Here is a 15,878-nt window from a genome sequence, read left to right as displayed (position 1 = left end):
TTATCTAGAGTAAAAAATAAATCAGATATTCTTTCCATTTCTAGATTGGAATGTATTATATAAATATTGTATAAAATAAGGCAGAATTGTGAAACATTCCCAGCTGGGAAAAATACAGCTACTAAATCTGTGGAAAAACCACACTCGCAGAAGCTGGTGGAACTGTGCGGTATAACTACTGCTGATTCCATTCTGATAGATCACACGTCATCCTATAGAAGTTTAGAGGGCAAAGGGTGACCTGGTGTTAGCACAGTTCAGGACAGCATGCAGGTATCAATGCCTCCTAATAATACAAACCCACACTAACAGACAACAGCTAAACAGGTCCATCTATCCATAAAGTGCAATAGAAAGGTTCGTTCTAGAATATTCTGTATTTGCATTATGAAAATAAAAAGGTCTGTACATCAATGTGTATGAATCATGTCAATTTATGTTATACTTTGAAAGTTGGCTTTGGCTTTTTTTTAGTATTTATATAAATTCATAGAAAATATTAAACATCTAACAAAATAAATAAACAGATCATCTAAATCGTAATGGCTAATGATCATGTTTGAAAAGCTTTTTTTTTAAAAACATTTGCTCCTAGATTCATATTTATATATTTTTTCTTCAAACTATAACCTAGGATCAGTAGTGCTCAGGGCCGAGTGCCTCTTCCTTCAGATCTGAAAAATAAACAGGATATTTTTTACTAAACACTGAGGTTCCCTTCGTGACATCTTGCATTTCTTGGTGGTGCAGGTTTGTTTTGTGGGTGTCTCTGTGCAGGTGATCAGACAACCTCTGGCCCAAACTGTTCCATGATAAAGGACCAAGACAAACACGCAGATACCCAGTACATTCCCAACATTGTAAGGAAGCAGGTATACTGTTAGACAGAGTTTTTAAAAATGCATAGCAGATTTCTGCAGCAGCTGGTTGTGAGGTTCACACACAAACCATTCTTTTTCGCCAGTCTTGCTGGACAAAGTAACACTGGAGCTGGATTACACAGAGCCAATCCAGTGTAAAAAATTCCAAAAACACAGTCAAGTAGGAGCAAGGCGTCCCTTCCCGCTTACATATTCCCCTTGGGACGTCCCATTTGGTTTTGCCTCATTACGGAGAAACCCAACAGAAAGCAGTGCAGAAATTGTCCAAATGGCGATGAGTGTGATAATGTATTCGGGCAGCTGGTGGCCTGGTCACTGCTCAGGAGGAGGACGGAGAGACCGCAGCTTCTCTTCATCCAGACTCTTCCAATATTTGAAGTTAGTCGCCAAGTGCTGGATCAAATTGGGCAAGTCAGCAAACGCTACAATCAGAAATAAAAAAAAGTGAAGACTCAAATCGATAAATCAACTATCAGGAAAGACTGAATAGACTGGGTCTCTTTTTTCTAGAAAAGAGAAGAGAGAGAGTACTGGAGATTGTGTTCAGTTCTGGGCACCGCACTTTAGGAAGGACATATTGGCCTTGGAGGGAGTGCAGTGTAGATTTACTAGAGTGATATCTGGACTCCAAAAGTTAAATTACAAGAGATTACACAAACTAGGGTGTATTCCCTGGAATTATGATGATTAAGGGGTGATTTGATCAAAGTTTATAAGATATTAAGGGGAACTGATAGGGGAGATAGAGAGAAACTATTTCTGCTGGTTGGGGAGCCTAGCACTAGGGGACATAGCATAAAAATTAGAGCCAGGACTTTCAGGAGTGAAGTTAGGAAACATTTCTACACACAAAGGGTGGTAGAAGTTTGGAACTCTCTTCCGCAAACGGCAATTGTTGCTAGCTCAATTGTTAATTTTAAATCTGAGATTGATGTTAACCAAAGGTATTAAGGGATATGGGGCTAAGGCGGGTATATGGAGTTAGGTCACAGATCAGCCGTGATCTCATTGAATGGCAGAACAGGCTCGAGGGGCTGAATGGCCTCCTCCTGTTCTTATGCTCCTGAGAGGTGACCTGATAGAGGTCTTTAAAATTATGCACGGGTTCGATAGGGTAGATGTGGAGAAGATATTTCCACTTGTGGGGGAGACCAAAACTAGGAGTCATAAATATAAGATAGTCACTAATAAATCTAATAAGGAATTCAGGAGAAACTTCTTTACCCAGAGAGTGTTACAATGTGGGACTCACTCACCTCAACCACTCCTTGTGGTTGCAACAGAGATACATTTAAGGGGAAGCTGGATAAACTCACGAGGGAGAAAGGAATAGAAGTACATGCTGTTAGGGTGAGATAAAGTAAATAGAGTGGGAAGAGGCTCATGTGGAGCATAAACTGGTTGGGCAGAATGGCCTGTTGTTGTGCTGTAAAATCCTATATAATGCAGTGAGTGCTTTAACGATAGACAGAGAGAAAGAACAGCTGTATGCACAAGGTGACAGAGCGATCGCTGCCTTGAAACTGTGTACCAGAGAAAAAACAAGCTGCAAATGGGGTTTAAGTGGAGGACCAAAGCATCACTGACTGGTAACATTTACTCCAGTCAGTATGATGTCTGTCTCAATACCGACTCCTGTATGTACAAGTACATACCAGGTAAACAGGAACACTTCTGTAACCCTCTCCCCGTTTGTTGGATTCAGCAGTTCTTCCGATGTGTAAATGCATCACCTGGTGTGGAACAGAGCCGTAAAGACCAGAGGTTTAATCTATGGTCTGTGCAGAGTTAGCTGATCTGGGGCAGCAGCGTGAGGGGTGCTGGGCTAGAGGGTGAAACCTCAGCCCAAGGTCCTGCTGCCCTGTGACTGTGTGCAGACACTGAAAACCAGGTCAGGCGGACTGCCTTCAGGATTGATGTGACGCTCCCTTTAAGTGGACCTGCAGGAGGCCTGTGGACATCTCAGAACTGGATCTCTGCAACAATCAGCACTTTCAGAGGAGGAAGAGAAGGGACGAGAGACTGTAAAATAGGGGGAGCGAAATAAGATGGCAAATCGGATTTGCGAAGGACTCAAAATATTGCAAAGAATAAAAGTAATGATCAGTAAAGGACTATCAGAGCAGTTTAATTAATTTTAATGACTGTCATATTATCTTTTGAACGATGGACCATATTTACAATTTTTGATGAGAGGGGAAGGTCTGATAAAGAAAAATGAAAGGCTTACCGTCCCAGGCATCAAACATATCTGTTATAAAGTAATCAATGAAGGAGATTTGAGACTTGGGAATGCTGCAGGTATTTCTATCAAACACTGGCATTACCACAGGTAACCCTTGTTGCTTCTCCTCATCGGTCTGGAAAGAGACAAAGGTTTAGAGACCAGAGAACAGAATGAAAGACCTCAACTGATCTCGATAACATCTTGCATGTCAAAGAATAAAATATATACAGGAACATGGCGGCCATCGAATTCACTGCTCAGCGCACTCTGGTAGAATGCGGTCTCTCAACCCAGAGGGGTTTCGATCTCAGTGGAGCTGAGCCAAGGGCAGCTAATTCGCCACAGGGAGGGACAAAGTAGAAATGAGACATGCCAGGGTCGGAGCAGTCACCTGGTCAACTCTCTGACACCCCGTGGAGGATGGATCATGAAGAGGGTTGGCACAGGCCTGGGAATTGGGGCAAGAGAAACATGGCGCCAGTCCAGAGGTCAGCCTGTCCAATTCATGGCACAGCCCTTTGGCGCTGTGCACTTTGCCAGTCACAGGCTACAGACCTCTTGGTTCTCCTCTCTACTATAACAAGTTGGCAGGTGAGTCAAGCTGGCCATAGGAGGCATGGCAGGAACTGGGGTGGAAGAGGCAGGTGCTTTCCTGGCTGAGGAATCTCTCCAATGGGAGGAATTCCCTCCCCAAACAGAAAAGCACCAAAAGGCACACTTTCAAAACGCAATGACTAGTTAGCAACGGGAACGGACACTGAAAAAGGGTGTTGATAACAGTTGATTGAAGAAATGTGGGGAGTATCGTGATTTGCGTTGATGCGATCAGCCCTGTAATAAGGTTCGAAGGAGTTGAAGCAGGTTACTGGAATTCGGCTGCTTTTCTTTATGACACTCTTACAGTTTTAGATTTTTTTTCAAAAAAAAAGTTTGCAAAAACAGTGGGGAAAAAGCATAAAAAATAAACAATTAAAAATCTTTTTACTTGTATCTGTATATTGCCTTAATGCAAGATGTCCCGAGGAAATTCAGAGGCCAGAACAGTTGGCGAACAGTAGAGGAGCTAGGTAGTGACTGCATGCAGGGTCGGAATTGAAGGGAGGGAGTTAGCAAGAGGGAGGGGCTAAGGGAGAGTGTCCTTGTGGGGTAGGGGGGGTGAGATGGCTGAATCACTGTCAGTGAAGGCGGAGGAGTGGCTGGACAGGGAGAAGAGATACAAAAGGACCAGAGTCAGACTTCTTGTAATTAAAGTTTGTACTTCACAACAACTGCCATTGCTATTCCCAATTTACTATATTTTAATATAATCGATGCTTTTAAGGACCCGGGGAGAAAGTAAATTAAAAATTCAGCATCTCACCTGAGCAAAGTACTCCTCTGAGATACGCCCGGCCCACTCGATACAGAGGTCCAAGGGACGACAGGGGTTGGAAATATCCGCGCATTTAATTAACATACGTTTGATCAGAATTCGGTTTTCAGCGGAGGTGAGGATGGTATTAGACGAATCTTCATCGCTGCTACCATTCTGTAACGGAAGCAATGAGAGAGAGAGAGAGGGCTTCACAGCACTGAGCCAAGAAAAAGAGGCAGCACTCAAAGCATGAGGACTGGGCGGATGGGAGTTATATTATAGCCGAGCTTTGTATTCTAACGCTCATCCTGCTTCACTGGTTGCTGAGATAGTTTCTGAAACTGAGGGAAGAGCAAAGATACAAGTCTGATTTCTTAGTTTAAATGCCAACCGAACAATGTGTTTATAGGGAGAGCAGGCTTCTATGGGAGCTGCCTCTCGTGTTCGGCTGGAGAAAGTATGTGGAAAAGTTCAAAGCGAACCAAAGGGCCTCCCCAACGTCTGGGAATGATGTCCTCATTGAAGAAGCGGACGTAACCAAAGTCATTCAAAAGATGTGGGCGTCACTAAGGCCAGCATTTATTGCCTGTCTCTCGTTGTCCTGAGAAGGTGGTGATGGGCTTTCTCGATCCGCTGCAGTCTGTGTGGTGAAGGTGTTATTCTTTGCCGCAGTTTGAGGCATTCTAGGCTACTTTAGAGGCAGTTAAGAGTCACATATAGAACCAGACCGGGGAAGGACAGCAGCGTTCCTTCCCCAAAGATTCTTATAACAATCTGACAGCCAGTTAGTTACATGGTCACTTTTACTGATACCAGCTTTTTATGTCCAGACTTTTTAAACTTAATTCAAATCACCAGAAGTAAATGAGGAATTGGGACTCTCTGTGATGGATAAGTCAGGTTTATCATCACACTGTTGAACAGCAACAATTTGCATTTATATAGCGCCTTTAACATAGTAAAACATCCCAAGGCGCTTCACAGGAGTGTTAGACAAAACTTGACACAGTCACTTAAAGGTAATTGGCAAAAGAACCAGAGGCGATCCGAGGAAAAAAATAAATTCACACAGCGAGTCGTTCTGATCTGGAATTCACTGCCTGAAAGGGCGGTGGGAGCAGATTCAATAATAACTTTCAAAAGGGAATTCAATAGATACTTGAAGGGGGAATAGCAGGGGAGTATCTATTCCTCACTAGGGGAGGGGGAATGGGACGGTGCCTGGTCTGTGAGCCTCACTGGGGGAGGGGGAATGGGACGGTGCCTGGTCTGTGAGCCTCACTGGGGGAGAGGGAATGGGACAGTGCCTGGTCTGTGAGCCTCACTGAGGGAGGGGGAATGGGACAGTGCCTGGTCTGTGAGCCTCACTGGGGGAGGGGGAATGGGACAGTGCCTGGTCTGTGAGCCTCACTGGGGGAGGGGGAATGGGACAGTGCCTGGTCTGTGAGCCTCACTGGGGGAGAGGGAATGGGACGGTGCCTGGTCTGTGAGCCTCACTGGGGGAGGGGACAGTCCCAGGTCTGTGCCAAGTCAGATAAAATGTCCAACAATGTAATTTAGAAATTTAAAAATCTAGCATTTTGGTAAATATTTAACATATAAATCGCCTTTGATCACCGACGTTGGGATTATTTGAAGTCCTCGAGCAGAAGATTCCTCACTGTGGTGTGAAAGATTCAGGCCGCTTGTAACATTCTACAGCCGGCGATGCCTTTTATGGGACCCAATCTCGCAGCGTTTAACTGTCACTGGTCCAGGGAGGGGAGAGTCTCCCTTGGGGAGGGGGGTTGGAGAGGGGAAGTGGCAGTGGGGGGGGAGGGGCCGAGGGTCTCCCTGGGGGAGGGGGGGGGGGGAGGAGGGTCTCCATGGGCGTGGGTGAGCAGGAGGGGGTAGGGTCTCCAAAGTGGGCAGAGATTGGCTGAGGAGGCGGTGGGGGAAGGAAGACAGTGTTTTTACGAGTCTTTAGCTGAACACAGAACGTTAGTGACCGGGCAGAGGGGGGAGTCATGGCTTGGATATTTCTTTTGAAAATCCATAGCAACTAAAGACTAAAAAATTCTATTCTTACATTTTAGAAAATTTACAGCCAGTCCATCAACATCTGGACAGACAACACTAACCCTAACCCAGAGTACAGCCGTTTAAAGCTCAAACCCAGACCAGTGCTAATGACGGGGTTAATCGTGTAGATTCCACATCACCATATAGTGTTCACACAAAGTAGAATCTGCTCAGGAAAACTGGAGAACTGCCACTGCCTGAGCCGAGATGACTCTCTCCAGTGGCAGGGACGTGAGGAACATGTGATCAGAAAGTATCCCATTCCCAAGTTAACGCAGTCAATGAAAGCTTTTATTCCACAAAGCCTGAAGCCCAATGGATGCATTGGATGATTAGCACGGGATGGTACAAACATTTACAAACATCTGGGCAGAAATTGTTCTTTTTTTTTCAGGGGCAGGGGGTTTAAGAGTAGTTTGTTGTAAAATCCTCATTTGACAATTTGCTGCAGAAACTGAATCAAGTTTTGAATTATTCCCACATTCACTTCCACGCATCTCAACAACTCACAAAGTTGCACAACTGCAGCCCCCTCTAACACTCCCCTACCAGAACCGAGCGTCACAGTCCCAAACACAGAGTGGTGCAAAGACACTGAGTGGGTCTCTGAGGATTTCCCACATAAACAAATGGTAACTTTGCTCATTTCCATGTTACAATTTGAGGGAAGGGAAGACCAAACAGGATCAGTAAAACAGCCCAGCTGCTGCCGATACTTTCCAGCTGTTGTTAGACAGCAACACCTGTTAGGTACCTGGGAGCAGGTCACCTGTCCGCCACCTAATCTGTACGACTTCCCCTACCTGTTAACCCCTCCCACGTAACCGTGCGCACACCTATTACACAAGTACACACACATCATCCCCACCAGCCGTTAAACTGGGGTTTAAACATTCCAGTAATGCAGTAAATTGAGAATTACTTGAGTGGAGCTCTGACCCTCGTCCTGAAATCAACCTGGCAAGCTTGGTTTTTAGTTTTTATTTTCCCAATGCATTAACCCTTTAGATTCCAATAATTTAAGAAATGCCCTTTAATTTGCTGTGCATTATATTGTGATCCCATGATTTAATCAGGTGTTGAACACCTAGTGCTGTTCCTTGTGATCTGTTACAGAATGTTTCACTACACTTACCTCAGAGCTGTTCTCCTCCAGTGCTGCCAAAGGCTTGTTGATGCTGTTTACAAATTTGTTGACGTGTTCAAAGTGCTTTGTCATCTCGGTCGCAAGGACCATGTCGATGATAGCTTGTCGGAGTGTCCGGTACTCGTTCCTGCCCAAAAAAAACAAACATTCATTCTCAAGTCAATAACAAACCTGCATTTATATAGTGCCTTTAAAATAGGAAAACATTCAAAGACGCTTCACAGGAGCGTAACAAGACACCGAATCAAAGACAACGACATTAGGACAGGTGACTAAAAGCTTGGGCAAAGATAGGTTTTAAACAGTATCTTAAAAAGGAGAGAGGCAGAGAAGTTTAGGGAGGGAATTCCAGAGCTTAGAGCCTGGATGGCTGAAGGCACGGCCGCCAAAGATGGGGCAGAAGGAGTGGGAGATGCACAAGAAGCCAGAGATGGAGGAACACAGATTTCTCGGAGGGTTGTAGGGCTGGAGGAGGTTTCAGAGATAGGGAGGGGCGAGGCCAGGGAGTGATTTGAACACAAGGTTGAGAATTTTAAATTCGAAGCTTTGTTGGACTGGGAGCCAGCGTAGGTCAGTGAGCACAAGGGTGATGGGTGAACGGGACTTGGTGTGAGTTAGGATATAGGGCAGCAGAGTTTTGGATGAGCTCAAGTTTACAGACAGTGGAAGATGGGAGGCCGACCAGGAGAGCATTGGAATAGTTGAGTCTGGAGATCAAGTCTGCATCCAAGAGTAAATCACAACAGTCCCTAATTTGAACTGGTCAATTTAAAGAAATGCAGCTCTGGCCAGTTCTACCCAATGGCCAAAAGTACAAGGAAAAAAAAATCAACAGCTGATTGCCATGAGATCACTGGGAGGACGAGGTTAACAGGCTCTATTCAATCAGTTATTTCAACTGATCTGGAAGGAGGCAACTGCAACTGGGACTCGCAAGGCCAACTGTGAGAGACACAGTGCCACTCGACTCAATTAGTGGCTGTTTCTCTACTGCCGTTAACTCAACTCCCTCAGACAATGGGTTCAGTGGCTCCTTCCAGCCAGCTCCCCTTGTTATGGGGCACATTTTCTGTGCCTATGTGAATGTTTAAAGCACCTGGACTAAATTGGTTAACAGCTGGATCAAAGCACAAACGGGTTAAAGTGCAAAACAGGAATCAAGTCCAAATGTGTTAAAAATTTGTACAGGTCCAGAACCAGTCAGGAAATGTAAACCAAAATATCCAATCCTTCCTCAGCTCCATTTAAACACCCCTCCAATTATTTAACCACTTTTCTAAATCTGTAATAATTCATTTTCAGACCCTGACTTTTATCCAGTTGTCGTAAGTCAGTGAGGTGGACATCTCCATGATAAATTTACCCTCAACCAACATCACGTAAAATTATCTAGTCATTTATCTCATTGCTGTTTGGGATCTTGCTCTGCGCAAATTGGTTGCCACATTTCCCTACACTACAACAGTGACTAAACTTAAAAAAAAATGCACTTCATTGGCTATAAAGCGCGTTGGGACGTCCCGAGGTGGTGAAAGGCATGGTATAAATGCACGTCTTTCTTTTCTTTCCGTTGATCTTTCTGTGAGTGGGGGCTGGGATCTTACTTTACATTTCCCTACACACCCACTCCGTCCCCAGGTTTGCCAAGCCTGACAAAGTGTGAACGTTGGTCACAACTACGGCTCAAACACAAGTGATCTGGTCACGAGGACGACGCTAGTGTTTGGTTATACCAGACCAGAGTGGGTACAGACTGTCAAAGAGTGAGCCTATCACTGGCTGTGCAGCCTCCAGTCCTCCAAATAGTTTTTAAAAATGTATCATTTTAATAAAGATGTGATTTTTGAAGTGCTTAACTTACAAATAATCAGTTAATCCACCTGGTGCTTGTGTTTCTGTCCATATGACCAAGAATCAACAGTGCAGTAACTCCAAGCACACGGTGATCCCAGATCAAATAATTATTCTGAATATTCTCCCTCTGCTCTCAGTTGGTTTCCCCAACTTCTCCCACGTACCATTCCTCCATTTAGCTTCAGGCTAACCGTAGAGAGCAATTTTCACCCTATGGAGTTTTTCTAGTAAAGGCAGCAGAGTGAATCCACAAGAACAGGACCACAGGCTTTACCCCTTTTCGAGCTGGTCTTAGATCTCTTACCTCTCCATGTTCTTGAAGATGTTACATTTGTCGTCCCGTGTGGTCAGCTGGAACGCCAGTGCTGAATGGTGGCTCTCCAGCACGGCTGTATCGTTATAAAGGACCGCCAGCTCACTGCCCGCGTTGCACAGGAAAGAGTTTGTCCTGCCAGGGTGGTCAACGTCATGTACCGTGGCAGCGATGAGAGCCGCCACCTCATCAGTCCGGTCCAAACTTTCCTGCAGAAGAATGGAAAGAAAAAAATCTAAAGACGCCCACAGTGAATGTGGATTTTAAATGGGGCGCGGGTGACAGTTAACGTACGGTCCTTTCACCAGCGGGACTGCAATCCAGCTTAGACCGATGGAGGGAAATCCGTCTCTCTCCCACTGATGGCTGCAGGAGTCTAATTTCAGATTAATCGCATAGTCTCCAGCCAGCTCCTAATGGCATGGGTCTAAACACTAAGCTGAGAGCCTATCATAGGGACAAGTACAGTAAAGCATCCCCAGCACTGGCATCGGTCACCTCGAGCAACACAAAGTTCACCAACACTTCCATTCAGCACACACACAAGAACCAGTTATCGAACTACCTACTGATTCTCACCTTGGCTAAAGATGGTAAAGTGTTTCAAACCCCTTCTCCAAGGCCATCAACTGGGCAGCATTCTGTAAACATGCTAATAACCTCATTGTTGTTTGTGTTGAAGATTATGACGTGCTCTTTGACAATCCAATGTTCTTGGTTTCTACTGATCACAGATTACACTTGTGGAAAGATACTGGAGGCCTTCTCTGACTAGACTCAGCCACTGAAACTCGTAGAAATTTAGTTCACTTTGTACTGAACATATGGTTTGCAAATCCATGAACCAAAACAGTTTATTTTTGTTTGCAAGAGAACATATAGGCCTTAATCATTAAACTTTTTGCACATATCTCTCTCTTTCCTCTCCCATATTTGAGGCATTTTATTTCCTTCTCTCTTTAGGGCTCTTTATCACTCACCAAGTCCCAATGTTAGTGACCTGCTCCCTAGGCTTCTTCCAATGTTACTTTATTGGTTGCTAAGAGGCTCCCAACATCAGCCATAAAGACCTCCAGCCTGCTTTCTCAACCCCATAAGGGAGGTACCTGGGTTCAGCTGAACACAGTGGAAGCATGGGGCTCCTCATGCCCAGTCCTACACACGAATACAGGGCCTGGCGAGATCACCAACACGCAGTCTTCACTCAGTAACTTTTCCAAAGCAAAATTCTAACAGTCAGTTCAAACACAGCAAGGTATCAAATTTCAGCCGGGCTGTCAGGTGACAAACGGCAGAAAAAGTTACTCCCCACGGAGACAGAGGGGACCAGAGGTATAATGTAAAGCACGAGAAGGAAAGGAGTTACTTGCACTTCCTGAAGATGGTGATTCATATTAAAGGGCACAGGGAGTGGGATTAGACTGAGTGGGATATTAAAGGGTACGGGGAGTGAGTGGGGAGTGGATTAGACTGGGTGGGATATTAAAGGGTATGGGGAGTAAGGGGGAGAGTGGGATTAGACTGGGTGGGATATTAAAGGGTATCAGGGAGTGAGCGGTGAGTGGATTAGACTGGGTGGGATATTAAAGGGTATGGGGAGTAAGGGGGAGAGTGGGATTAGACTGGGTGGGATATTAAAGGGTATCAGGGAGTGAGCGGTGAGTGGATTAGACTGGGTGGGATATTAAAGGGTACGGGGAGTGAGGGGGAGAGTGGGATTAGACTGGGTGGGATATTAAAGGGTACGGGGAGTGAGGGGGAGAGTGGGATTAGACTGGGTGGGATATTAAAGGGTATGGGGAGTGAGGAGAGAGTGGGATTAGACTGGGTGGGATATTAAAGGGTACGGGGAGTGAGGGGGAGAGTGGGATTAGACTGGGTGGGATATTAAAGGGTACGGGGAGTGAGGGGAGAGTGGGATTAGACTGGGTGGGATATTAAAGGGTACGGGGAGTGAGGGGGAGAGTGGGATTAGACTGGGTGGGATATTAAAGGGTATCAGGGAGTGAGTGGGGAGTGGATTAGACTGGGTGGGATATTAAAGGGTATGAGGAGTGAGGGGGAGAGTGGGATTAGACTGGGTGGGATATTAAAGGGTATCAGGGAGTGAGTGGGGAGTGGATTAGACTGGGTGGGATATTAAAGGGTATGGGGAGTGAGGGGGAGAGTGGGATTAGACTGGGTGGGATATTAAAGGGTATCAGGGAGTGAGTGGGGAGTGGATTAGACTGGGCGGGATATTAAAGGGTATCAGGGAGTGAGTGGGGAGTGGATTAGACTGGGCGGGATATTAAAGGGTATGAGGAGTGAGGGGGAGAGTGGGATTAGACTGGGTGGGATATTAAAGGGTATGAGGAGTGAGGGGGAGAGTGGGATTAGACTGGGCGGGATATTAAAGGGTATGAGGAGTGAGGGGGAGAGTGGGATTAGACTGGGTGGGATATTAAAGGGTATGAGGAGTGAGGGGGAGAGTGGGATTAGACTGGGTGGGATATTAAAGGGTATGAGGAGTGAGGGGGAGAGTAGGATTAGACTGGGTGGGATATTAAAGGGTATGAGGAGTGAGGGGGAGAGTGGGATTAGACTGGGTGGGATATTAAAGGGTATGAGGAGTGAGGGGGAGAGTGGGATTAGACTGGGTGGGATATTAAAGGGTATGGGGAGTGAGTGGGGAGTGGATTAGACTGGGTGGGATATTAAAGGGTATCAGGGAGTGAGTGGGGAGTGGATTAGACTGGGTGGGATATTAAACAGGGAGAGGAGAGGGCAACAAAATATGGGGGAGGAACAGAAGGGTGAAAACAGATTTAAAGAGAAGGGTTTCATGAGGTGTTTGAGATTAGGGAAGGAGGTGGTAATCTGGAGGTGTTCAGGGAAGGGATAGAAAGAACAACATTGAAAGTTGAGCAGAGGAAACAAGGATTTGCTGTCGCCAGAGCAGGATGTAGCAGATGGGTGACAATTTTGCTCGCTGGAGTTAAAATTAGTTTGGCAGTGAAAGGGTGGTGAAGAATGAAGTTCTGCCCGGGAACAGTGAGTCGAGGACTTCCTGTTTTTCCCACCATTCCATCAATACACTTTTGTAACATCAACTGCGCTGAACCCGCCCGGCCAGGTGACCAGTGTGAGATGGATCACACTCAAAGGAATCAGAACAAAGTAAATAGATGAGATAAGGAACAGCAGCTGGAATTTAAATGGAGAACAGAAGCATTGCACAGGGTATGTGAGCAGATGTACACAATGGATGGGTATCCACTGGCCAATGTGGAAAACAAAAACACTCAGATTGTTTGAGTGTACACTTAGAGAACCCAGTCAACAGAGGCTAATCAAATTCTGGCCTGTACTCTGAGGATATTTAATAGGATAAATTGAGCTATTTTAATCCTTTCATAGCTTTAGTGTGGGAAAAGTTTGGGATATTGTGCAATTGTTGATACTCTACCTTAACACAACAGGAACACTGAAGAAGGTCCAGAGATCAAGGATTTTTGAACTGCTAATCGGGGGAAAGAACGAGTGCCATCAGTTTATTTTATTGTAATCACAGAATTGGAAGACACAATTACTGATTTGGCAAGACTCAAGTGAAATTTGTAGATTAGAATTCACCTCTCCAAATAGTAGATGATGTATGGATTAGACCCCCAGCAAGAGTGGTAAATATAACTTATTGCTGCCTGAATGTCTAGTTAAGGAGGCTGAAGGTTACAGCAGTATCTACAAACACTCAACTGCCGAGGGTTTCAGCCTGCCTGGAGCGAGGGGGCATCTGTGGAATGTAACCAGCTTTTTCCTGTCACTTACACGGATTATCTAGAAGAGGGCAACAGGTTCAGTCATCCCGATGCAAATACCCTTTGTGTGGGCTGGGTGGTTTCTCTCTCTCAGCACTCGTTATATTTAGATATTTTCCATTTTCTCTCCTGCTCAGTGCTCACTGATATTCCTAATGTCAAGTGATTTAAGTACTCGAGGAACTCTGTGGAATCGAGTCTTTGTCACAGCTTGTTTAGGACGAGGCATTCCACTCACCGTCCTGACAAGCACAAAATCTGCTCCCGTCGTCTCCTTCCCCCAAACATCTCCACTTTGAAAGTACCAGTATATATATTTTCCTGGGGTGAATTTGCAGAAAAATGAGCTGTGAACTGCAGGACTCCTAAACTGGAGCCGCAGATCTGCGCATTTTGGGGTTTAATATTTCCTCTTTCCTTCCCTTTCCCCCACCTCACCCCCCAAAAATATAAATTGAGTGTGTTGGCCAGGAGATTGGAAAGAATCTTTCTCAGAACAGTGCAGTTTAGTGATCGTCATCCCAGGTGGGGTAAGGTCATATTGGGGGATGGGGGGCGGGGGGTGGGGGGAGGGATTTGAAAATGATAATAAGAAGCCGGCAATCATCGTGCTGAGGGATGGGAAACCGGTACAAATGCACGCAGGGCGAGGGCAGGGGGCACGGATGTGACCTGCGCTGTTTTGAGTAAGTTGTAATTTGTTGAGGGCTGGGGCAAGGAGGCTCAGAGCATTAGAGAAGGTGAACCTCAAGGTAATAAAGACAGGGGCTAGGATTTCAGGCCAGTGGAGGGGACAGAGGTAGGTAGTGGAACAGAGGAGGGGGAGGAAGCTCAGCATTGAGTATTACAGCAAAGCTCCTCCTGACTGAACGAGATGGAATCCGAGGAGGCCAATGAGAGTCAAAGCCAGAAGCACAGTTGCTGCAGGATGAAGTCCAGTAGGAGCAGCTTTAGTTTTAGGTTTGCTGACATGAAACTGGAGGAAATTTTCTTCATCTAGGTCTCAATATCAGACGTGCAGCGAGTGTGACATCAAGCAGAGAGAGATGCCCGGTGAAGCTCCCTCTGTTCTGCACTGAAGTGAGCTAGCTCCAATTCCCAGAGCAGCACTCCCACTGTTTGTCAATCACACCCCACACCAACCAAACTGGAGCTGAATGAGGCAGATTGCACCAGGAGTAACTTCCAGTGCCACCCGCCCCATACTCACTGCACTTCAATCACTATGTTCAACATCTCGGATCATTTCTGGTAGATTTAAAATGAATTAACTCTTGCAAAGAGCTAGCACAGGCACGATGGGCCGAAAGGCCTCCTTCTGTGCCGTACCATTCTATGAATAAAATGCTTCACATTCTCCATTGGAGATGACAATGCTTGAAAAGCCTGATCTGGTCTCCATGATCAAGCACCTTCAAACAGGTCATGTCCATTGCAGCAAAGATTTTGCAATTTAATAAAACAGGCAGCCTAAAAGTTTACAATGCAGTGAGCCATCAGGACCAAGAGTACGGGTGGACAGTATCACATGGTCCTGGACACCTCGAACAAACAGAGGCAGCTCATTAGATGGAATTTGGAGACTGATTTTTTTTTTTTACATTCATAAGCTTCTGTACAATTAAACTTGTGCAATTGATGACGGTTGATTGTCATGGTGTGGAGGAAGTTCGCGGCCAGACCGTACAATCCACAGCGGAGCCTCGTCAGTCCCGACAGCCATCACCTCCAAGTCACGCACCATCCCGGATGGGTCATAGATCACCGCTCCTTCATTGTCACTGGGTCAGTTTCTATCCTGGAATTCCCCAATAGCACTGTGGGAGCACCATCGCCATAGGGAGAAGGCCCAACATCAGCTTCTCAGGGCAACCAAGACTAGACAACAAATGCCGGCCTCGCTGGCAACACCCACATCCCCAGAACAAATTTTTAAAAATCAATCCTTTGCTGTAAATTGAGGTGGGTTACTGGGAACAGAAAGCCCTTTTAAAGGAAAAGGGGATTCTCTTCTTTTTAGGAAGTGCCTCAACTCACCTTAACTCTTTCCTTACAAAGGAAATAAGCAGTTGCGTGCAGCACATCTGCAGAGTGCGTTGAGTTGTGGTAGGAATTGGAGGAGTGGTAGTTTGCTTCAATAACTTGTAACCAGGACCGTAGTGTTGATTCAGAACAGTTTAAAAATTCACAGACTCCAAAGCGTGAAAATATTTTCAGCCCAAGGTAGACCAGAGGCCTAGA

General features: G+C 45.7%; 1 protein-coding gene across 7 annotated transcripts in view; it reads right to left on the bottom strand.

The window, feature by feature from the left end:
- Window positions 1-416: 416 nt before the first annotated feature.
- The window catches only part of pde8a (phosphodiesterase 8A), a 136,022-nt gene continuing 120,560 nt past the window's right edge, over window positions 417-15,878 (bottom strand). For 5 of the 7 annotated variants that reach the window (XM_067971232.1, XM_067971234.1, XM_067971233.1 and 2 more), the window contains 6 exons: window positions 15,675-15,873; window positions 9,829-10,046; window positions 7,659-7,797; window positions 4,469-4,636; window positions 3,112-3,241; window positions 417-1,303 (listed from right to left, as the gene is read on the bottom strand). In XM_067971232.1, the coding sequence (XP_067827333.1) occupies window positions 1,194-1,303; window positions 3,112-3,241; window positions 4,469-4,636; window positions 7,659-7,797; window positions 9,829-10,046; window positions 15,675-15,873 (964 nt within the window). In that variant the 3' untranslated portion in view covers window positions 417-1,193. The other 2 variants (XM_067971238.1, XM_067971237.1) reach the window with 2 other exon arrangements.

This window comes from Heptranchias perlo, chromosome 34 (assembly GCF_035084215.1).
Source record: "Heptranchias perlo isolate sHepPer1 chromosome 34, sHepPer1.hap1, whole genome shotgun sequence".
Taxonomy (NCBI): Eukaryota; Metazoa; Chordata; class Chondrichthyes; order Hexanchiformes; family Hexanchidae; genus Heptranchias; species Heptranchias perlo.
Note: the sequence above shows the minus strand (reverse complement) of the source record. Positions and strands in the feature narration are given on the sequence as shown.